The 26182-nt window shown below is 35.5% G+C and overlaps 1 protein-coding gene across 8 annotated transcripts in view; it reads right to left on the bottom strand.

Moving 5' to 3' along the window:
• Positions 1-26182, bottom strand: part of SCAPER (S-phase cyclin A associated protein in the ER) — a 503757-nt gene that overhangs the window by 307311 nt on the left and 170264 nt on the right. For all 8 annotated transcript variants that reach the window (XM_012739362.2, XM_012739365.2, XM_012739364.3 and 5 more), the window contains 3 exons: positions 16252-16333; positions 14631-14783; positions 13956-14063 (listed from right to left, as the gene is read on the bottom strand). In XM_012739362.2, the coding sequence (XP_012594816.1) occupies positions 13956-14063; positions 14631-14783; positions 16252-16333 (343 nt within the window). The remainder of the gene's footprint in view (positions 1-13955; positions 14064-14630; positions 14784-16251; positions 16334-26182) is intronic.

Raw genomic sequence — 26182 nt, 5'->3', positions numbered from 1 at the left:
TATCTTGCAAGATGGCAGGCAAATCCATAAATCACTTCTCACTTTTAAACGTACACGTATATTCATTAAAAAAAAAAAAAGGTAATGCCACCCCTCTAACCTATAACAGTGGAAATACCTCTTTAACACATTAACTGCCAAGTGAGTTGTATTTAATCCATGCTAGTTTTGAGCCCTGAGGCCCCATGAAGCACATGTAACTCACTTGGGAGCCGCATAAATTACTTTTCAAATTGCATATCACTCATGCACAGAAATAAATTTAAAAATAACAAATTTCTCATTAAATTAGAAAGGATCATTTTATTTTTGAAGTTTTTATTCTATTTTCATAATAAACACTGTGGACCAAAGGAAAATCTTTTTTTTTCCCTAGTGTGTCAGTCAATGTGTTAAAAAGAAAAAAATATATAATTAAAATGTTGTCAATTAAAAGGAAATATATGGCATAAAATACATATCTTAAAATAAGAACAAATGAAAACAAAATAACCAATGAAATGGTGTGGAGGGAGGGATAGTAAGAAAGACTGAAAAACAGGTCGAAATTAGGAATTAATAAACCCAATTCTTTAGAAACAAAATTTAAAAGCTAACCATTGGTAAGTTAGATTGAGGCAAAAAGAGAGTACCAGTAAATATTGAAACCAGAAAATATAAACCATATTTTAATTATTTTAAAGAGACTGCTATGTACCTACACTTTTATTAAAATAAATTAGAAAATCTAATCAAAACAGATAATTTTCTTAAAAAAACAAATGACTAATATTGACTTACGAGGACCTGGAAAATCTTAATAGATCATAAGTACAGAAGAAACTGGAGAGGGGAGGCAAGATGGTGGACTAGAAGCAGTCTGCACACACCGCTCTCACGGAAAGGACTGAAAGTGGCGATTAGATATTCACCTTCAGATTGATCTTCTAAGAGAGCACACTAGGGTGCAGCAGAGAGATGATAGGAGGCTCCCAAAGTAAAAGAGGGGGAAGGTAATCTATTCTGCAGGATCGGAGGTACACAGGGAAGGCACATGTGGGGAAGAGGCAGAGGAGAGAACCCCAGGTCTCCACACTTTCCCTGTGGACATTGCTGTGAGAGGGACCCTGCAACTACAGCAGGTCATGGGACTGACATAGGGACTGACTGATGGGAGACTGGGAGCATGGGAGCAGCGGCACTGCTCCAGAGGGAAGGCACAGCAGAGACCCATTCATTGGCTTGCCAACTCTGAGCACTAAGGCTCATGCAATTTTGAGATTCCAGAGCACAGCATGCACTCAGGGGTCAGATCACTTGCAACTGCCTCTTCATTGCCCCTGCTGGGCTGGGGAAGGAGTCAAGAGGCAGGGTGCTCTCATGTGTCCCATGAGCAGAAGCTGTGATCTCCCTGCCCACCACTACCAGGGGAGCTGAGCGAAGTGAACGCTGTGCTGACAAACACCGCCACCCGTGGACCTGGGCAGGGTTGTACTTAAGCCGCCGAAGGCCAACAAATGTCACTGCCTGCAGATCTGAATGGGGTAGCACTCAAGCTGACCTGGGCAACAATCGCCACCCATGGAATTGAGTGGGACAGCACTCAAGTCAGCACAGGATCACAATCACCACCATTGACAGAACTAGGCAGGGCAATCACTCATTGTGCAGCGTGTATACCACCTGTGACAACCACAGGGGAATGGTGAGTCGGTAGAGGCAGGGGAGCAGCAGTGATAAATAGTCACAGTGCATCCACCTCTCTCCCACCAGGTAAATACTCCAGAGTAGGACTCAAGTACACCATGCAGAAGACTCTCCCTCTTTACTGAGTAGAAGTGTTCTCAGCAGAGGAGAACAGGTGCACAACAAACCTATCTGTCTTGAGATGAGAAGGAACCAGCATAAGAACTCTGGCAACATGAAAAAACAAGCTGTTTCAACAACCTCAAAGGATCACACTAGTTCATAAACAACAGACTCCAACCACAAGGAAATTGTCAAAATGTTGGATACTGAATTCAGAATATCCATTTAAAATTTGAATTTTTTAGTGTTTCTTTTTAAGTGACATTCAAAAAGACTCAATAAAAGTTTATATAGGGTACAAATAAGTAATAACATTTTATTCTTATGCCATTTGACCAAAGCATTTTTTACTCCATTGTGTTTTTTCTTTTGTTTTTTTAAAAATGCCAGTAGAATTCTTAGGTGGCTAGTAAGGGACTCTGGCCCTCCTGGGGACAAAGGGAAGCATCCGGAGCAACTGATGCATCTAGGGGAGAGAATACCCTACAAATCTGCCAATCAAAACATAGCCCACCAACTGCAAAAGAATGCAAAAGTACAACAGGGTTTGGAAGGTGACCTAGGACAACCTAAGGCTAATTATCATGTCATTAGCTTAAATTGACGTCACAGTTTGCCCCTGACAATAGGCTTTCAGAGAGGCTTACGGGAGATCCACACGCATAGTTAAGACTAAGGTCATGTAACTCCCAACTGTCCATCAAAGTAGTTTATAGGGATGTGTGAACCACCAGGAAGGCCCAATCCAGACACTATAAAATGAGACCCAGACCATAACCAAAGCCTTTTTGTTATGACAAGAGGCCCATTTACTGTTCTGTGGTGAATGCATCTTGGTCTTACCCTGTAAACCTGTATCTTGCACTTGCCCTGTAATCCTATCTTTCTCTCCTCAATAAACTTCCTTTCGTGCTTCTAGAGTCCTGTTTTAGTCCAGCATTTGTTTGTCAATCTTCTGCCTTATTTTCAGGGTAGGGCTGACTGACTTCACTTAGAAAAAAAGGATACAGATGAAATAAAAATAAAAATAAAAAAATTAAATTAAATTAAAAAAGGATACATATGAAAAACTTCTAAATGAACTAGTAATACATTGAATCCAAAATATTTTTGGAGTATAAGTATTTTCACTAGAATAAAAAACAAGGGGGAAAAAAGGGGGTTCTTGCTCTCGTTCTCACCACTACTTTTCAACATTATAATGAGATCCTAACTAATGGAATAAAAATAAAAGTATATATAAAAAAGTAAAAATACTAAAAAAATACCTCATAAACTATCACTATTTTCAGACAAAATAAATTACTAGAAAATCCAAAAAAATCAATGAAAAAACCATTCAAACTAATAAAAATGTTCAGTGGACAGATCAATATACTGAAATGTACAGATTTATTCTATACCATTAAAAACCAAATAAACTAGTTATGGGTAATTCCATTTAAAATAATTTTCTAATCCACAAATTATTTAAAAAATAAGCCTAGTAAGACATTTTCAAGACATAAACAATGAAAATTACAAATTTTGATAAATGACACACTTACACACAAATACATGACTACACAAACATGTAAGTCCCTGGAAGGAAAGAATCAATATTTAAAAGATGTCTACTGGCACAAGAACAGAGATATAGACCTTTGGAATAGGACGGAGATCCCAGATATAAATCATCCTCATATTGTCATGTAATCTTTGACAAAGCAGACAAAAATGGGGAAAAGAATATTCAATAAGTGGTGCTGGCAAAACTGGATATCCTCATGCAGAAGACTGAAACTAGATCCTCACCTCTCACAAAAATTAACTCACAATGGATAACAAACTTAAACCTAAGGCATGAAACCTTAAGAATTTTGGAAGAAAATGTGGGTAAGACTCTTTCAGACATCAGCCTAGGCAAAATATTTATGACAAAGACCCCCAAAGCAATCACAGCAGCAACAAAAGTAAACAAATGGGACCTGATTAAATTAAAAAGCTTCTGCACAGCCAAGGAAACTATCATTAGAGTGAATAGACAACCTACAGAATGAGAGAAAATATTTGCATGCTACATGTCCGATAAACGGCTAATAACAAGAATCTATATAGAACTTAAGAAAATCAACAAGAAAAAAATCAAACAACTCCATCAATAAATGGGCAAAGGAAGGAATAGAAACTTTGCAAAAGAAGATAGATTAATGGCCAACAAATATTTAAAAAAGTGCTCAACATCTCTAATCACTAGGGAAATGCAAATCGAAACTACAATGAATTATCACCAAATCCAGTGAGAATGGTCTCTCTCAAAAAGTCTCAAAACAACAAATGCTGGTGTGGATGTGGAGAGACAGGAACACTCTTACACTGCTGGTGGGATGCAAATTAGTACAACCCCTGTGGAAAGTAATTTGGAGATACCTCAAGGAGCTAAAAACAGAAATACCATTTGATCCAGCAATCCTGCTACTAGGCAGCTATCCAAAGGAAAAAAGGCATTCTATAATGAAGACATCTCCACTGGAATGTTTATAGCAGAACAATTCACAATTGCAAAGATGTGGAAATAACCCAAGTACCCCTTAATACATGAGCAGATTAATAAAATGTGGTATATGTATACCATAGAATACTACTCAACTACAAAAAACAATGCTGATCTAGCACCTCTAATGTTATCCTGGACAGAGACTGAGCCCATCTTTCGAAGTCAGGTATCACACAAGAATGGAAAACCATGCACCATTTATACTCACCCTCAAACTGTTCCTAACTGACCAACACTAAGGGGTTCACATATACCATAGAATACTACTCAACTACAAAAAACAATGGTGATCTAGCACCTCTAAAGTTATCCTGGACAGAGACTGAGCCCATCTTTTGAAGTCAGGTATCACAAGAATGGAAAACCATGCACCATTTATACTCACCCTCACATTGGTACTAACTGACCATCACTAAGGGGTTCACATGGTAGTAATACTCACTGGGTTTTGGTCTAGGTGGGGTGCAAGGCAGAGGGGTGTAAACTCACAACTAATGGAAGTGGACCACACTTTATGGGGGAGGGACACACTTGTAGCCCTGGCTTGGGTGGGGCAAACAGCATTACATGTAACCAAAACATTCTGTACCCCCATAATATCCTGAATAAAAAAATAATAAAATAAAAGCTGTATACTTTTGCAAATTTAATCTACAATTTTAAAGCAATCTCGATCAAAATTCAAAGGGGAATTTTTTTTAGCTTCACAAGTTTATCGCAAAAGTTATATAAAAACTGAAATGCAGAAGACCAGCCAAGGCAATTTTGAAAAAAAAAAATAGAGAGGAATGACTTTACCTTATTAGGAATGGAAGCAAGAACATAGTAACTAATCTACTCAATCAATTCTTGGAGAAAGTAATTGTCAAGCTAAAATTCTATACTCAGTGAAAACATTTTTCACAAATAAAAGCACATTTTCAGACAAACAAAAACAGAATTCTCCACTAGGAGATTCTCACTTGCCTGAATGGTGGGTACAAAGACATTCATTTTATTATTATTCTACAAATGGTATATATATATACATATATATATATATATATATCCTGTGCACTTTTCTGTACACATAATGAATTTTACCAAAACTTTTAAAAGTAGAAAAGATATAACACAAAGATACTAAACAATGAAACCTAGTATATCTATATTACTATCAAACAAAATAGACTTTAAGTAAGAAAACTTTCAAAGTTAGATAGAATGTCCCAGTTCAGTTTGTAAATCTATCATGAGCTTAATTTTAAAACCTGGAAGTGATTAGTTTTAATTTTAAAGCTAGTTTTAAAATTAAGCTCATAATAGATTCACAAAAAATGGAAAACTATTTACCTAGTACATTACTCATGCTAAAAAGAGTTACTTCACATAGTAAACAGCTGAATTCATCAGCAAGATATATAATTCTAAACTTACATGCTGTTAATAACATAGCCTCAAAATAAATAAAGCAAACATTGACAGAGCTACAAGAAGAGATAAATTTATCATCATGCTGGGAAAATTTTAACCCCCTCAATCAGTAATTGAAAGCAGCAGCAAAAATCAGCATCAATATAGAATATTGCAATAGTATAATTAATATGCTTGATAGAATGAATAACTGGAGAATACACATTCTCTTTGGGCATACAGAACATTTACAAAACCTGACCATGTGTTATATGAGACTGCAGAGACCACATTTTCTGATCTTATTGCAATTAAGTTGGAAATCAATACATAAAACTCCTGTGTTTGGAAATTTTAAACCAGCCTTCTAAACAACTCATGTGTCAAAAAAATTATGAAAGAAATTAGAAAGTATTTAAAAATGAATAATAATGAAAATACTTTATATCAAACAGTATCTTAGAAATTAATATTTTAAGTACTTACATTAAGTACTGAAAACTAATAAGCCAAGTATTCACCTTAAGGAGCTAGAAAAAGAATATCAAAATAAACTCCAAGAACCAGGTAAAAAGGAAATAAGGAAACAAAAAACTGACATTAATGAAATAGAAAACAAGGAAGCTATAACAGATAGGATCAACAATACAAAAAAATCAAATTTTTGGAAATACAAGCTGCTGATAAAGAGAAAAAAATGAACAAATAAACAATGTTAGAAATGAAAAAGGAGACACCATTACTGGTTAAATTGAGATTGCTTTAAAAATCTAAAATAATACTCTGAAAAATATTTTGCAAAGACTTTTGAAAACTTAATAAGAAAACAATTTCCTAGAAAATGAAAATTTATCAAAACAAATGTAGTTAATTATAGAAAATCTAAATATACTCAAAGAAATAAATTATAATTTAAAATATGCCCAACCTATTTGGACAGCTACTATTAAAAACAGAAAATAACAAGTGTTAGCAAGCATGTGGAGAAAAGGGAGCCCTTGTGCACTGCTGGTGGGAATGTAAAATGCTGCAGCTGCTGTGGAAACAGTATGGCATTCCTCCAAAAGTTAAAGACAGAATCACCATTTGATCCAGAAATCCACTTCTGAGTATACATCCAAAAGAATTAAAAACAAAGACTCAAATATTTGTATACTTGTGTCCATACAGCATTATTTCCAGTAACCAAAAGGTGAAAGCAACCAAAGTGTCCAAGGACAGATGAACAGCTAAACAAAATATGGTATATACAATGGAATAAAACTGAATACAATGGAAAATTATTAGCCCTAAATGGAAGGAAATTCTGACATATAAAACATGAATCTTGAGGACATCATGTTGAGTAAAATAAGCCAGTCACAAAAGGACAAATACTGTATAATTCTACTTATATGAGTGATTTTCATAGAGACAGAAATAAGAACAGTGGCAGCCAGGAGCTGGAGGAAGGAGGGAATGGGGAATTATTGTTTAATGGATACAGAGTTTCAGCTGTGCAAGAAGAAAAGCATTCTGTGGATGGATGGTGGTGATGGCAACACAACAATATCAATGAACTTAATGCCACTGAACTGTACACTTTCAAATAAAAATGGTTAATATGGTAACTATAGCTCTGTATTATAGTTTGAAAGGAAGAAGTGTGATGTCTCTAACTTTGTTCTTCATTCTCAAGACTGCTCTGGCTTTTTAGGGTCTTTTGTGGTTCCACACAAATTTTAGGATTGTTTTTCCTATTTCTATGAAAAATATCATTACATCTTTGATGGAGATTTCACTGAATCTACAGATTGCTTTGGGTATTATGGACTCTTCAGCAATATTAATTCTTCTAAATTTATAAATATATAATATTTTTCCATTTATTTGTATCTTCTTCATTCTTTCATCAATGTTTTATAGTTTTCAGTGAAAAGATCTTTCACTTCCTTGGTTAAACTGATTCCTAAGCATTCTATTCTTTTTGATGCTATTATAAATAAGACTGTTTTCTTAATTTCTTTTTTGGACAGTTCATTATTACTGTATAAAAACACAACTGATTGTGGTAATCATTACACAATGTATACATACATACACATAGCAAATTATCATGTTGTACATCCTGAAAATATACAATTTTTATTTGACAATTATACCTCAATAAAGCTGGAAAAATGGTTAAGGCGGTAAATTTTAAGTTATGTGTATTTGACCACAAATAAAACAAAAAATTTTTTCTCTTGAAACATATACCAAATATATACAATTTTATACACAAATTAAACAAAACTCCCAAGGAAGAGATAATTTCTATTTTATATAACATGTTCCCAGGAAGAAAAAATATAGAAAAAACTAGTCAATTTATAAATGAAGCTAATATAATCTTGAGAATGGAAAATACTAAATAAGATATTTACAAAACAAATTCATGTATTTTAAAAATCATGACCAAATAAGTTTAATATCAGGAAAGCTATTAATGTCATATATCACATAAACAAATTAAAAGGAAAAAGCAACCTTTTTGTAATTAAATTCTACCCCAAAACACTTTTGCTTTAATTAAAGCAATTAAAGGGAAAAAAAGCAATCCTAAAACGATCCTAAAATGGAAAAGAAAATTCAATAAAAATTAACTTATTTTTTAAGATCTCATAAAATTAGGGATAAAAGGGAACTTCCCTAACTTGATGAAAGACATTTATAAAAACACATAAACTAATTAAATTAAAACTGCAAATTAGAAAAAAAATAGGGCAAAACAAACAGTATTATTTTCATTCAGTGTAATCTGTCAAGTTACTGAACTAGCTACTGTTATAAATCTAAGCTCACTCAGGACTACAAATTTTACAGCCTGGTTAACACAGCTAAAAACCTGTTAAGAGTCAACTATTCATCCCTTAATTCTGTTTTGAGTCAATTCTAAAACTCTGAAAAGTAAACTTGAATTTAAGAATATAGGTACCTACCTGAACAAATCTCATCAAAGTGGCCATAAATAGAATCCAGTATTTGGTCTCTTATGACAGAATCAAATGATATTGTAACAATTTAAAGGAATAGTGCATTAAAGGTATAATTGGCCAATCTATCCAACTTTGCTATGATGACCTTTTATGTATAGATGCATTTATTTATTTAATTTTAACCTAGATGTTAAAAACAATGCACAGGAAGAAGACTCCTAAGCAACACAGACACAATCTCCATTGCTCTATTACTTTCTTTATTTTTTAAAAATGTTTTTGCTTTTATCAAAGTTACTTTTAAAATAATTTAAACAGTCAAGGATTTTTTAAAAAATAGTTTCCTTCTACTCTCGTCACTTCTTTCTCCAATCCAGAGGCAATAATTTTAGCTGTTTATCTTTTTTGTCTGTGTTCTTTAATATATATTTTTATGACTATTTTTTCATGTTTTAGTTTTAGGATTATCTGTTGACTTCACACCATGGAGCATAAAGATTTAGTTCTACTCACCTACTCCCACCACCCACACTTTTAATCACTCCATCCTTCCAAATATGGAAGAAAAAAGTGGAAATCAGGAAAAACAAAAGGTATTATATAGTAAGGTATCAACTTTTCCCCTCAGGGTGGGGTCACATAAGCCATGTTCATCCTCTGTTACACACAGATGCCACCTTAATAAGCAAGGTCTGGCCCTATCTTAGTCAGCTCAGGCTGCTGTGACAGAATACCATACACTGGGTGGCTTAAACAACAAACATTTATTTCTCAGTTCTAGAGATTGGGAAGTCTGAGATTGGGGTGCCAGTATGGTTGGGTTCTGATAAGGGCCCTCTTCCTGGATGTCTTTTTGCTGTATCCTCACATAGCAGGGAAAGAGAGAGGAAGAGTAAGCTCTCTGGCATCTCATTGTAAGAGCACTAATCCAATCATGAGGGTTCCACCCCAATAACCTACTTCCCTCCCAAAGTGCCCATCTCCAAATACCATCACATTTGGAATTAGGGTTTCAACATACGAATCTGGGAGGACAAAAACATTAAGTCTGTAGCAGAGACCACACATTTTTATTCAAAAGAGGCTGAGTACTAATTAAAGAAACTGGATCTAACTAAGGATTAAAAAAAAAATTGGTTACTTAAACTGGTTGAAAATTTTTCCTTGAACCAATAAGCAGAAGTTGAAAAATTTTTCCTTGAACTAATGAAGACAACTAAAACAGCCACAGATACAGAGCTACATATTCTCTGCACATTCTAGTTACAATGTAAGTTTACCCCAGGAATTAAAATGTTAGAATATATAAATTAAATCAGCTATATATGTATGTGCATTATATACTGAATACATATACATTTTCATACACATATATCTACCCATAAAAATTTTCCCGTATCATTAAAGAGGAAAATGAAGTCAATGGAAGCTACATCTGAAAAGTCTAAGATGTTTTAAAATCACTTCTCAAATTGACTTAAACTTAGTAACCCTAAACAAGGTATTAGGAAGAAAAAAAAACTGAGGATTTATTCTAAATGACTTCTAGTTTGTTCGTTTGACTTCTTTTTCTGTTGAAAGGCAAACAAGAGGTTTCTAATGTGATCATGAAAAGACAATAAATACTTCTGCTTCAACAAAGGTAAACAGGATAAGGAAATAAATGAGTCTATAAGGAATTATCTATTATATCTAAGACTGTCATCAATTCTGGGGAATGTCTTGCCACTTCTTCTACCTCAAAGCCATGCACACCCTGGTCAAAGAGGTCAGCTTATATTTCATTGAGTACAGTGATGTTTTTATGTTTTGCTAATTCAAAATTTCTCTTTATTTCTTCAGTGACCTAGTTAGTACATTTTTTCCATGGAAAAATACTAATTTATTATTTATAAAATCACACTTGGTTGTAAGCATTCAATAAATTATAGTTAATTTAAGATCCTTCATAAAGATCCCATTTATAACTTTCAGAAATCAAATGAAAATTAACTATTATTTTCTCTATATTTAAATACACAGGGTAACAAACAGAACTTGTATAATTTACATACTTATAAAATCAAGGAATCTCACAAACAGAAGTGTACATATTCAAAAGTGAATAAAAACAACTTTTTAATTTCATTTTTCATATAGGATTAAAGTATTTTCATGCAACTTTCACAAAAAATGCTATCGACTGCATTATATAGTGTGAAAATACGACCACAAAGAAAACACATATTAAAACTAATACTTTATTATTTCTCTAGCAATGCATGTAAAAATTTAAATTTTAGAATTTACTTAATACTAGTACCCATTTTTTGACCTTTAAAACTCATACACTTTGATCATTTGAATTCTGAGATGATAAATAAGGATAAAAAGTTAAACAATATACTTCAAACATCATTCTTTTTGTGAAGTCTCAAAGAACACTAGAAAAACTCCCCAGTCAGATCACAATAAAAACACAAAATAATAAAGCTTTCTTACTCAGCAGCTACCTTTTATGTTGAACAGGCTTAAAATAAAATATGTCAAAGATCAAGAGTAAGTTATCTGAGATGTGAAGTTCATAAGGTCAAAGGTACAATTTATTAGGTCAGAGGTGATATAAATAAAATCTTATGTCAAAGAAGAAGGGTCACAGACAAGGTGTATGTAATATGAAGACATCACATTTGACAAGTAATAACTTTAAGTAGAACAAGTATGTTTACCATAGATACCTTCACTGATTAAAAATGAAACTTCCATATGAGTAATAGAAAATTGCCTTTCTATATCATGTAATTCATATGCTATATTGCACACTTGTTTTTCAGGAGGACAGGGCAATAACCAAGAATAACTACATGAATTAAGTAAGAACTTTAAGAAAATTTAGTTCATTCAAACTAAAACAGGACACAAAATGAACACATCAGGCATATCTCAAACCACAATGGCTAAATATCAGACTGCTATGATAGCTACAAAAATTAGATAATATTTCATAATTTTCTTTCAAAGTACATGGATCCAATATTATTTATTTCTCACCATTTCTCATTGAAATAAAAACATATAAAATTTATATTTCAGTTTACATAATAGCATACTCCAGAAAATTTTCAAATAATGTTTTTGTAAAGTAAATAATTTACTTTAATATTTAGTTCTTTTATTAAGAGAACTTAATTACAAATATTTTATAAACCAAAGAATTTCCTTTATAATGGTAATTATTACATTATAATTAATTGAGGTAATTTAGGATTTTTTTCAAAGTAGAGCACACCTACAACATGTGACTAGTTCTAAAAAGCAAACTGAAGTAGAATATGGGGGTATATCAACAAAAATTCAAGTAAAAAAAATTCTATACCACTCTCTCTTAAAATACTCACAAAATTTGAGTAAAAGACAAAAAATTATTTGAGATAAACTAAATAATTAGTTCCATGTTCCATTTCACTTGTACCTAATATTTCAAAGGAAAAATTTAGAGGCCAACTCCAATGATATGTTTAAGCCATTCTGTATAACCTTTCAGTTCAATTCAACTGAATGGGCATTCATTAAAACCTTAACATGTGTCAAGTACTACAGACAGAAATCAAACAACGGAAACTTTCAATTCTAGGTACACTGAACGAACTTGTACTGAACTAATCTTCCAACTCCAAAAGCTGTACAAAATACACAAAGTTACTATATGAAGGGATTAAAGAAGAGCCAACACAGCCAAGACTTGAAAGACTATGATCCCTAAAAGAAAGGAAGTACATTAAGTGAGCTCCACATTCACTCTGGGTTCTTCTTGATAAGTTTATGCCAATTTCTGGCATGGGAGGATAGTGCAAGCTGAAAGTGCCAGTCTTAGTGAACTGAGGAAACAGAATTTAAAATTGAGAATTGGCAAAGTGGTTAGAACTTTAGGGGCAAAATTCCTCAAAGGAAGAAATCACAGAGAAGTGAGCCTAAATAACAGTACACAATTTCCCCTCAAGCATTGGTCATATCCAGAAACCCAGTGAAAACAGCATATTCATTCCTTCTGCCTAGATAAAATTTATTAAGAAACCAACCACAGAATTACACCTGCTTCCTGATGGTATCCAATCCAGAGCAAAACCTCATCTCTATGAACCTTCACCCAATCCCCTAGCACAAACCAAATTCTTTAAGTCCTTTCAAATACTTTCTTATTGAAAATCTCCACAATTCCCCATGGTGTGTATTTTCTTTTCTTTTAACAAGTCAATAAACCCAATTTTATTCAACTATACATGTGTTCCTGATAGTCTTTGCCTGGAGGACATTGACAGAAAGCTAAGAAAAATAATTAACTATAGCTTCACATAAACAACAAGGATCAATCTCACAGACCTGAGCATGAATGAAAGACATCAGACACAAAAGAACACATGCTGTATGGTACTATTTACATGAGGTTTAAGAACAGGCAAGACTAAGATGGTGTGAGAAGTAGGAAAGTAGTTTCCTTTTGGGGACATGAATGGGAAGGGGCATAAGCGGAACCTTTGGGATATAAGAAATGATCTATATCATGATCTAGGTGGTTTTATATCAGTGTACACATATGTAAAAATTTATTAGCTATGTATCTGAGATTTGTGTACTAATGTATGCCATACTTCAAAAAAAAAGTTACACATACACATGTACCTATACACAGGTACTGCCATCAAAGAACCCATAATAATCTTGCCTCAGCATCTTAAGAGATAATTGACAAATATGAATTTCCCTTTGTTGAGTAGCTTTAGAAACTTTCTATTATAAATAGGACCAACATATTCATGGATTATCTAGCTATGTCATCTAAGTCTCAATAACAGTTACATAAAAAAAACTTATAAACATATTTAAACAAATCTAAATTCCATGTAAACAATGATTATAGGTAAATAAGTTTGCATTTCCCAAAATTTCTAAATGTTTTACTTATCCAAAATTATCCTATTATATAAAATTTATATTGTTGACTGTTTACCAAGAAATCTATATAGCACTGAGTAATTTTTCTCCTGTATTATTAAAATATCAATTTTCCATAACCTTTTATTGTACAGAAATTATATAAATATCATTAAATTCTTCTTTCTATATTTCTTAAATTAATATATATACTAAAATAAGATTTGTATACTATATTATAGTAGTTATTAAGTGCTAAATACAGTCTGAAATAATCATAAAATAATATATAAAAATAGAATTCTTTACAATGAAAAAGCACATTCTAGGCACTCAATAAATAACTGTAAATGAACAAAAGTAAAGCTTACCACTTCTTCATCTGAAAGTTCACGCCCTTGGATGCTGCTATTTTCTCTCACAGCTTGCTGGTGTTTTTTCCCTTTAATGTGGCTAAAAAGATATACCTCTGAAGAGATCTAAAAGCATAAAATCAAAGCAATGTAATTAACTAACATTACATCTAATTTTAAATACTACACATTCAATCCAATATACTACATGCAAATATCACTCTAGTGTTTACATATTAGTCTTTAAAATATTTTATTTAGAGAACAATGCTGAGAATCCTCTAGAAGATACATAGTCAAAAAACAGCATGCCATTTATCACAGCACAGCCAGCCTAAAAGAAAATTATTTCCCCTAAGTTTGAAGGTTCAAATCTCCAGCACTGAAAATGTTGCTTTCCTTTTTAGTTCTAATATCCAAAAAAATATTGACTTAGGCTATCATTAAGCAGGTAAATATTCATTTTAGTAGCAACTGCATTCTTTAACACTTTGCAGTACTATTCCTAAAGGTTAACATCATTCGTACTACTTACTTTTCACTCAAATTCCTTCATGGCAAAAAGAAATCCATGGCACTTAGTAAATGCCTTAGCATACGTTTTAAAAGGCTAGAAGAATAAATTTCCATGGTTTCATAAACTTTAGTAATACATTATAATATATCATCACAATATTGATAATGACAACTTACCAGGACATTACAGAGAGAACACTGCTTCTTTCTTTCATAAGGGGTCAGTTTGGGAGCATAATCAGTATTTGCATGTCGCCCACTGCTTAATTCAGCAGCTTTTTCTTTTCTTTGTTCAATCTGCTCCATGTGCCTTCTAATGCTTTCATCATGCTGTAGATGAAGTCGAAGAATAGGAATTTCAAAAATTATTCAAAGTATACTGAGAACTTGGAAAATTAATATTTTCGTTAAAACTTTTAAAATAATAGGGGAATGTTTTATTTCCATATTAACTTGCATACTGAAGACAAGGGTTTACATAAAGCCCTTTAACATCTCCCACATGCAAAGTAATGTTTTCTAAAGTGTACTCCATGAGATACTAATAAATGTTTTGTGGAAGAGGTTCCATGGAACAAATAAATTTGGAAAATAGTAAGTTAAACCCAAACAGGTTAGTAACATAGAACTTTATACAGCCTCTAGTATGTCACTGTGCTCTATAACTCAATAAACCTAGCTTATAATAAGCAGCATTGTACAAATTATTTGCCCACAACACACTTTCAAGAAGCACTCCCTTGAACACACTGTGCAAAATGTTAAACCACAGGTAAAGCCCACATTTACCAACATAGCAGACAAGGTTCATCATGGCACAGACCTCTATTAATAACACCTACCCCCACTCCATTTCTACAACTCCAGTGACTATCCCAGGAAAACAAAAAAGAAAAACTATTTTAGACCCTTGTGCTGGAGTGGCATCCCACCCACCTACGCATTCTCCTACGCAACCAACTCATCCTTCTTTCAAGATCCAGCTCAGGAACTGTTCTCAAAAATTACTTCGCTGACCTCTGACACCCTCGTGTTAGACTAGGTGTCCTCTTCTATACTTCCATACATAGCATTCCATGTACCTCTGTGTATCTGGAAATTTACGGCTTCAGATCTGAATTTAACACTAGATTATGAGTTTCTTGAAAACTGGAATCAGGTCTTACCCCTCTCTGTATCCCCTTGCCTACCACAAAGCTCTAGGAATATTGAGATACATTAAATTTAAATGACTGACACATTTCTAGGACTATACAGATAGTAAAATATGGTCCTCTACCTTAAGGGTACACTATCCCTATGAGGAGCCAGCATGTAAATATCTGTGATATAATGTGAAATATTCATATTGCTAGGGACTGCCTATATGTTGTCATAGTAACAATTTTCTAGAAAAAGTCAGTTAATCATATCTCCCAAGCTATAATTATGCAATTGATAAACATTTAAATCGTGAGACAAATAAAAAACACCTTTTAGCTTATTTCTAAATGATTAAAACCTGTAAATATCAGAACCCTAGCAGTAATGACTTTAAGTCATTAATGAATTGCTTAGTAAAAATAGGAAACATTAAACTTCCTTTAATTTTTTTCCTCAATTGCTCTCTCTAACTTATCAAAGTATGTTTGGTTTCCACATGTGGAGTTAGAAATGATCCTAAGCCAAATCATATAAGCTTTGTTGTTCAAAGATTAAGACTACAGATTAATTCATTTTTGTACTATAAATAAAATTTGAATCTCATACACCATTGCAAACCCTAAAATGTCAAATTAAAACTGTATAATATCCCTACCTTGAGCTGGATTTTTTTCTGTAGCTCTTCCATGGCTTCTTGCTGAGCAGCTGTGAGCGCTGCCAATCGTTCTTCCCTATCTCTGTGAGAAGACAGGAAAAATTATAAACTCAACTTCTTGAAGTAAAACATCTTATGAGATTTAAAACTACAATTAGGGGGGAGGATCAAGATGGCAGAAAAGAAACAATGCCAGACAAAGTATCTCTGCAGAAAAGACAGATTCTAGCAGAAATTAGAAAAAAGAAGCAAGAAGACGAGCATACAGTGGAGGAGGGCAAGAGGGAGGGGTACCTGAGACCCCGGGAGACTCCACAGGAGGAGGTTGCAGAGGAGAATTGGAAGCTGAGACCACCAGAGTAGCCCGGAGACCAGCAGGAAGGGTAGGTGGATGTGCCGTTTCCCCTCCCCTCCATCTGGGACTGCTGGTGGGCTCCCCAGCAGGTGGAGAGACATGCGGACGTCAGCCCAGAGACGGCCGCCAAAAGCTAGCAGTGAGCCTGTAGCGGATGCGTCACCAGACTCCCAAATCCCTCGGGCACCTCCGTGTGCACAGACCCGAGCCACACGGCAGATGCCATATTGCCTCCTTCTCCTCTCCGCGGACCCTACCCCAGGCTGCCCAAAGAGACAATACAGCCACCAGCCAGAGGCACCTCCAGGGAATGGACCTTCCTTTTGGGACCCTACAGCTGACTAAGGGGAACTCAGACTGTGAGCTCCCTACCCGCCAGCCCTCCCAGGTACTGCTGGCACAGTGACCCCAGGAGAACGGTGCAGACCCTGAGGCTGAGAGACATAGACCCAGCTTGGGCTCCCTGTGGGTGAATTGGGACCGGCACTCCTCTCCCTGTTGGGGATACACTTTGAACTCTGGGACCCAGAGGTCAGACCTGCAGACCAGATACCATGCATCCAGATCTCACATTGCCTGGGGCACACAAAGGATATACGTGAAGAGCCTACTGAGGTGTGTGTGCCTTCAGGGGCAGATCAGTGTCCTAGAGGGCAACCTTCCTCCTAAAAGGAGGCCCTACGCACAGCCCAGGAGGCGTTCCTGCACAGGGAACCTCCCTGCTGGCATCACAGTCTGGGGAGGCCTGGTAGTGTGTGGTCTGGCCTGCTGGCAGAGGCCCAGGAGTAGCCGCAGAGTTGGGGAGGGTGGAAAGAAGCAAGGCCCGCTCCAGACTGCGGGTCTCAGACAGCCCCACCCCCACACGCAGACTTTCTAACTGAGCAGGGCCATTCCAGCTCCTCCCTGACAGCTTTTCCTGGAAGCAGAGAACAGAACTTTGACTCCTGCTAACGCCATTGGTGGTGCCTGAGGGCAGGCTTACCCAACCCAGCTCCGCCCAGACTCTCTCCTAGACCAGCCCTCACTGAGGGGGAGAAAAGGACACACCTGGAAGTCACAGGGCCCCACGAACCACCTGAGGCACTAGAGTGCCTCCCTAAAGGAACAAGAGCTGATAACAGGACACAAAAACAACAGCGTAGCCTGTTCCTCCAAGCAAGCACCATCTACTGACAAGGGGGCATCCTGTACAACATTTTCACGGCACCTACAGACTCATTATACAGGGAGTGGTCAAAACTCATCCACAGACACCACCTACCGGCTCAGAAACTAAAGAAAGCGTGTGAATACCCAAACAAAAACCTAAAGGAAAGAAAGAACAACTGATCGACATGGGAAGGAATCACCAAAGGAACTCAGGAAATATGAAGACCCAAACGGAAAACACACCCCCAAAGAGGAGCACCAGCCCCCTAGAAATGGACACCAAACAAAATCAGGCAACCAAAATGACAGAATAAGAATTTTCTATGTGGATCATAAGAACATTTACCTACCTGCATAAACAACTCAATAATCAACACAAAGAAACCACAAAAAGCCTCCAGGACCTAGAACAAAAGTTCACTAAAGAAATCCACACAATGAAGAAAAGTTAAACCAAACTGCTGGAAATGAAGAATCAATTCAGGGAACTACAAAATACAGTGGAAAGTCTCAATAACAGGGTAGATCAAACAGAAGAGGGAATCTCAGAGAGTGAAGATAAGACCCTCCAACTAAATAAAACCATCACAGAGATAGAGCAGAGAAACAAGAGAAAACAGCAAAGCCTACAAAAGATGTGGGATTATGAGAAGACACCTAATGTGAGGGTCATAGGGTTACCAGAAGGGGAAGAAGACACCACTCAAGGGTTGGACAAGCTATTTGAAGATATAATGGAGAAAAATTTCCCAGGACTTGCTCAAAATCTCGATATACAAGTTCAAGAAGCTCAGAGGACACCTGGGAAATTCAATGCAAACAGGAAGAAGTCAAGACATACAGTCATCAGACTGACCAAAATATCAACTAAAGAGGCCCTTCTAAGAGCTGTAAGACAAAAGGAACAAGTAACATACAAGGGAAAGCCAATTCAAATAACACCAGACTTCTCTAATGAGACTTTACAAACAAGGAGAGACTGGGGCCCCATTCTCACTCTTCTGAAACAAAACAATGCCCAGCCTAGAATCTTATTCCCTGCAAAACTAAGCTTCATATATGAAGTAGAAATAAAGACATTCTCAGATGAGCAAAGTCTCAGAGAATTCACCAAGACAAGACTAGCCCTACAAGAAGTACTCAAAACAGTGTTACTCACAGAACACCATAATAAAAACTCATGAATATAAAAACAACCAAAACCCAAAGATTAAAGGCCAGATATTACAATGGCTCAAGACAGAAATCAAAGCAACAACATCCAACCCAACAGAATGAACAGTAATCTACCTCACCTATCAGTTCTCTCAATAAATGTGAATGGCTTAAACTCTCCACTCAAGAGATGTAGGCTGCCTGAATGGATAAGAAAATACAGGCCAAGTATATGCTGTCTTCAGGAAATACACCTAACCTGCAAGGATGCATATAGACTAAAAGTAAAAGGGTGGAGATCAGTATTCCAGGCAAGTGGAAGCCAAAAGAAGGCTGGCGTGACAGTTCTAATTTCAGATGATTTAGTTTTTTAACCAACAAAAGTAGTGAAAGACAAAGAGGGTCATTATATAATGGTGAAGTGCACAGTTCAACAAGAAGAGATAACAATTTTAAATATATATGCACCCAACTTAGATGCACCCAGTTTCATAAAGCAAACCTTACTGGATCTAAGCAAATGGATTAATACCAACTCCATAATCACCGGAGATTTCAACAACCCACTGACGTCACAAGACAGATACTCCAAACAGAAAATTAATAAAGAAATAACGGACTTAAACAAAACTCTAGAACAATTAGGTCTGACTGACATTTACAGGACATTCTACCCAAAACCCACTGAATATGCATTCTTCTCATCAGCTCATAGGACATTCTCTAAGACTGACCATGTCCTAGGACACAGAGTAAATCTCAAGAAATTTAAAAAAATAGAAATCATACCATGTACTTTCTCGGATCACAGTGGAATAAAAGTAGAAATCAACCATAACAGAAACTTACATCTCTATACAAAAACGTGCAATTAAACAACCTCCTACTAAATGATTACTTCATAAATGAAGAAATCAAGATGGAAATAAAAAAAATTCTATGAACAAAATGACAATGGAGAGACAAGTTATCAAATCCTCTGGGACACAGCTAAAGTAGTTCTGAGATGAAAGTTTATCTCCATAAATGCCTATAACCAAAAGAAAAAAGATCACAAATAGACAATCTCTAGAAACGACGCAAAGAGCTGGAAAAAGAAGAACAGACCAACCCCAAACCCAGCAGAAGAAGTGAAATCAACAAGATCAAATCAGAACTAAATGAAATTGAAAACAGGGAGGCTATTCAGGAGATTAATAGAACAAAAGGTTGGTTCTTTGAAAAAATAAACAAAATTGACACGCCATTGGCTAAGCTAACGAAAAGTAGAAAAGAGAAATCTCTAATAAGGTCCATCAGGAACAAAAAAGGAGATATCACAACTGATCCCAAAGAGACACAAGATATAATTTATGAATATTACAAAAATCTTTATGCACACAAACTGGAAAATGTGGAGGAAATGGACAAATTTCTAGAAATACACAGCCTCCCTAGGCTCAACCAGGAAGAAATAGATTCCCTGAACAGACCAATCTCAACAGCTGAAATAGAAACAGCAATTAAAAATCTCCCTGAAAAGAAAAGTCCCGGTCCAGATGGTTTCACACCCGAATTTTACCACACTTACAAAGAAGAACTAGTAGCTATCTTCCAGAAAGTATTCCACAACATCGAGAAGAACGGAAACCTCCCCTACACCTTTTATGAAGCGAATATTACTCTGATACCAAAACTAGGAAAGGATGCAACAAAAAAAGAAAATTACAGACCAAGATCCCTAATGAATATAGATGCAAAAATTTTCAACAAAATCTTAGCTAACTGATCCAGATGCTTATCAAGAAAATAATCCATCACGACCAAGTGGGCTTCATCCCAGGGATGCAGGGATGGTTCAACATACGTAAATCTAAATGCAATTCACCACATAAACAGAAGCAAAAACAAAGACCACATGATTCTTTCAATAGATGCAGAAAAAGCTTTTGACAAAATTCAGCACCCTTTCATGATCTGAACACTTAAGAAAATAGGCATAAAAGGGACATACCTAAAAATGATACAAGCCATATATGACAGACCCATAGCCAACATCATACTGAATGGGGAAAAATTGAAAGCATTCCTACTTAGAACTGGAACCAGACAAGGCTGCCCACTATCCCCATTTTTGTGTAACATAGTGCTGGAAGTCCTGGCTACAGCAATCAGACAGGAAAATGGAATTAACGGTATCCAAATAGGGGAAGAAGCGATCAAACTTTCACTGTTTGCTGATGATATGATATTGTATCTAGAAAGCCCCAAAGATTCAACCAAGAAACTCCTGGAACTGATAAATGAATTTAGTAAAGTCTCAGGATACAAACTCAATACACAGAAATCAGAGGCATTCATATACGCCAACAACTATCTAATTGAGAACCAAATCAAAGACTCAATTCCCTTCACAATAGCAACAAAGAAATTAAAGTACCTAGGAATATACTTAACCAAGGACGTAAAAGACCTCTACAGGGAGAACTATGAAACACTGAGGAAGGAAATAGCAGAGGATGTAAACAGATGGAAATCCATACCATGCTCGTGGATCGGCAGACTCAACATCATTAAAATGTCTGTACTACCCAAACTGATCTACAGATTCAATGCAATACTGATTAAAATCCCATCAGCATTCTTCACAGATATAGAAAAAATAATTTTACGCTTTGTATGGAACCAAAGAAGACCCCACATATCAAAAGCAATTCTAGGCAACACAAACAAAATGGGAGGCATTAATATGCCAGATATCAAACTATACTACAAAGCTGTAATAATTACATCAATATGGTATTGGCACAAAAATAGGAATATTGACCAGTGGAACAGATCTGAGAATCCTGATATAAAACCATCCTCATATAGCCATCTAATCTTTGACAAAGCAGACAAAAACATACGCTGGGGAAAAGAATCCCTTTTCAATAAATGGTGCTGAGAAAACTGGATAGCCACCAGTGAGAATGGCCGTTATCAAAAAGTCTCCAAACAATAAATGCTGGCGTGGATGCGGAGAGAGAGGAACACTCCTACACTGCTGGTGAGACTGCAAACTAGTTCAACCTCTGTGGAAAGCAATATGGAGATACCTTAAAGCGATACAAGTGAATCTCCTATTTGATCCAGCAATCCCATTGGTGGGCATCTACCCAAAAGAGCCAATGACACTCTACAAAAAAGACACCTGCACTCGAATGTTTATAGCAGCACAATTCATAATTGCAAGGCTGTGGAAACAGCCCAAGTGCCCATTAATCCAGGAATGGATTAATAAAATGTGGTATATGTATACCATGGAGTACTAATCAACTCTAGGAAAAAATGGTGATATAGCACATCTTATATTTTCCTGGTTAGAGATGGAACCCATACTTTTAAGTGAAGTTTCCCAAGAATGGAAAAACAAGCACCACATATAAAGCACCAGCAAATTGGTATTAACTGAGCAGCACCTAAGTGGACACATAGGTACTACAGTAATTGGGTATTGGGCAGGTGGGGGAGGGGGCGGGTATATACATATATAATGAGTGAGATGTGCACTCTCTGGGGAATGGTCATGCTGGAGACTCAGACTTGTGGGGGGAGGGGGGAATGGGCACTTATTAAAACCTTAAAATCTGTACCCCCATAATATGCTGAAATGAAAAATAAAAAATAAAAAAAAACTACAATTAGAATATGCAGGCCCATGTACTCTAGAGGGCTATTATTAATATTTTAAAAATTATTATTTTCTGCAAATCTACTAAATTCCAAATAGATTGCTCATTAAATGTTTTGGAAGCAATAGAAATTATTAGCTAAAAAATAAGTTTAAATTATCTCTGACATTGTCATTTAACTATGACATGTTGAAAACATACATTTATCTCTGTTCCCCTACAAAAACCCACTAAAACTACAAGAAAGCAATAGAAAAGACACAAACTCACAAAAACAAAGAGAATAGGAGAGGAAATAATTACAAAAGATAGATATCAATATTTCAGAAACCAAAAAGCAATCCTGAGAAATCTGAAATCTAAGCTTTCTGGGAGAAATGAATAAGCAAGGTAATTCTACCAGCAGAATTCCATAAAAGCTCAGAAACTGGAAAAACTCTTCCCTTATGAAGGAAGGGATAAAGGTTGGGGACAAACAAGGAGATTGGTAAAGCGTTTAAAAACTAGCAAGTCTCCAAATCACCTCCCCACTCTGACAGAAAGCTGGGAAATTTCTCCCTAGGGGGGCTGATCACACCAACCCTGCATTTAAGACAGAAGGCAAATCAGAGGTGAGATAATATACTGAAAATAGAAGTTTAAGTGCAATTCTACATACTGAAATGGTAAGATATTAATGGCCAGGTTTATACACCACTTCTCCCAGAACCCCCAAAGAAAATTCCTCTCTTGGAGCAGTCTGAGAAAAAGGCCAACAGAAAGAAGTTTGGTGGGTGGGGAGGTCCTCCAAATAAATGGCCAGTTCCCTATAGATCACCTGAGAATGAGTCTCATTACTCAGAAAGTCCTCCTAACAAAGTTATAGCTCCCAAACAGCTTCTGAGTGTTTGATTCTTAAAAAGAATATAGAGGCAATGATTATCAGATATTAAAAAAAAAAAAATTCTAATGTGAAGACACAGACCAAAGCCAACACAGGAAAGTGATGCAAAAGAAAAAAAGAGAAAAATGGCTGGACTCATGCCTGTAATCCCAGCACTTTGGGAGGCCAAGTTGAGAGTATGGTGTGAGGCCAAGATTTCTAGACCAGCCTGGGCAACAAAGCAAGACTCTGTCTCTATAAAAAATGATAAAAAATTAGCTAGGGGCCGGGCATAGTGGCTCACGCCTGTAAACCTAGCACTCTGAGAGGCCGAGGAGGGCAGATCGCTCAAGGTCAGGAGTTCAAAACCAGCCTGAGCAATAGCAAGACCCCATCTCTACTAAAAATAGAAAGAAATTAATTGGCCAACTAGAAATATATAGAAAAAATTAGCCAGGCATGGTGGTACATGCCTGTAGTCCCAGCTACTCGGGAGGCTGAGGCAGGAGGATCGCTTGAGCCCAGGAGTTTGAGGTTGCTGTAAGCTAGGCTGATGCCACAACACTCTAGCCCGGACAACAGAGTGAGACTCTGTCTCAAAAAAAAAAAAAAAAAATTAGCTGAGTATGGTGGCACATGCCTGTATTCCCAGCTGTTCCAGAGGCTGAGGTGGGAGGATTATCTTCCAGGAGGTGAGGTTGCAGTGAGCTATGCTATCATCACTACATTCCAGCCTGGGTGACAGAGTGAGACCTTGTCTCAAAAACAAACAATCAAAAGAAAAAAATATAAGAAGCAAAAGAAGCTATAATTAACATCTTCAGGTGAATAAGAGAATATGTTGTATCCATGAAACAAGAACAGAATGCTATTTTTAAGAAAGGAATAATCACAGAAAGGAGCATTTATAAATATACATAAAGAGAAAATTTTTTAAATCATTAAAAAAGTTAATAAATAAAAACAAAAAAGTCTTCTAGCAAGTAGAATAAAAATTCATGAAAGTGGAAAACAAGTAGAAGGATAAGAAAATTAAAAGATTTAATTCAGGAAGTACAAGATCTGCTAAAAAGGGATTTCCTGAAGAAAAAGAAAAAAGAAAAATGGGGTGGAGGAAATCAAATATTAAAAAAATAAAAAATACCTCTCAAAACCAAGGGGCATGAGTTTCCAGACTGAAAGAGCCCACTGTCACAATTAACACAAACATAAAGATATATCATCTTGAAACTAAAATTACAAATCACCTGGCATAGAGGTTTCTGAGGATTAAAAACAAGTCATATATAAAGAAACAGGAAGTATGAAAATGGACTTCTCAATAGCAACACTATGAGCTAGAAGACAAAGAATGTCTTCAAAATTATGAGGGAAATGATTTTCAATCTAGTATTCCATGCCTGATCAAGTGAGAGGCAGAATAAACCATTTTCAGATCATTTGCGCTATCTCAAAAAAAATAAATAAATAAATTAGCTCCCATGAATGGTTTCTCTGCAAGCTACTCAAGAATATGTTCTAGCAAATTAAGAATTTATTCAGAAAAACAAAGAAATGTAAAACCAGAACAAACACTTCACCACAGAAGAGAGGTGAAAAGAAGTTCTAGGATAAGAACTCTGCAACAGACCTAAAGAATAATTAACCCATACTGAAGACAGAGACAGGAGAATTCAAAGGGATGTTTCCAAGAAGAAAATTAAATTGACAGAATGACTAACATGTTTTAAAATGTTTAGAAATTTTCAGTTCTCTTTGAGTGATTGAGAAGGATTCGGTGACTGCTGCATAGGAAACCAATAAAATTAAAACACAAGGCAATTTTTAACTCAGAGACAAAAGAAAGCTAAACAACAAAGGGAAATGTAATCAGATTATATTATATTAAGCAGCTCAGGTGTAAGTAACAGAGTGTTACAGAATAATGATTTAACCAAATCGAAGATGAGGGAAGGGGAACTTGAGTATAAAGTAGGGATATCAGAGGTAATATCTTTCTTTGTAGGAAACTGATAATTTCTAGAACTGAAAATTCAAGAAATAACAATATATGCATGTTATTCAGAAACATGGAAGTGAATATCAGACAGCTTAAAGACAGATGTCTTTGGCTTAATGAAGCTAAAGTAGATTGCGTCACGAAAATAGTAATGGCAGGTAGAGAAATTCGGGGCCAGGAAACGCTATTCTTTATTATAATAGTAACATACTATTTAGCTTTGTAAATTATACAAATTTTGTTTTAGATAAGAATGTTTTTAATTTGAAGAAAACAGTAGGGGTAGGGCTTTTAGCTATGGAGTAGAAGAGATATCAGTGAATCCTCTTCCAAAAAAGGAAATACAAAACAAGACAAAATTATTAAAAACAAGTATTTCAAGACTCTGAAAATCAACCAAAGACAAATAAGTTTAGAAGCATTTTTTAAATGAAAAACTACAGTTACTAAAATATATAATGTAAAATGTCCATTTGTCAATAAAGATTATGAGACATACAAAGAAGTATGGCCATGCTTAGGGAAAAAAGCAATCAATTGAAACTGTCTCTAAATGAAGCCATATATTGAATTTAGCACACAAAGATTACTACATGGCTCAACAGCCATTATAAATATGTTTAGAGAATTAAAAGAAAGTATGCCAAAATAATTGGAAAAGAAAAATATGATGACGATGACTCAAACAGGGAACATCAACAGAGAAACACAAACAGTTAAACAACAACAACAACAACCACTTTCCAATAAAAGGAACC

The sequence above is a fragment of the Microcebus murinus genome, chromosome 6, assembly GCF_040939455.1.
Source record: "Microcebus murinus isolate Inina chromosome 6, M.murinus_Inina_mat1.0, whole genome shotgun sequence".
In the NCBI taxonomy this organism is placed as follows: Eukaryota; Metazoa; Chordata; class Mammalia; order Primates; family Cheirogaleidae; genus Microcebus; species Microcebus murinus.
Note: the sequence above shows the minus strand (reverse complement) of the source record. Positions and strands in the feature narration are given on the sequence as shown.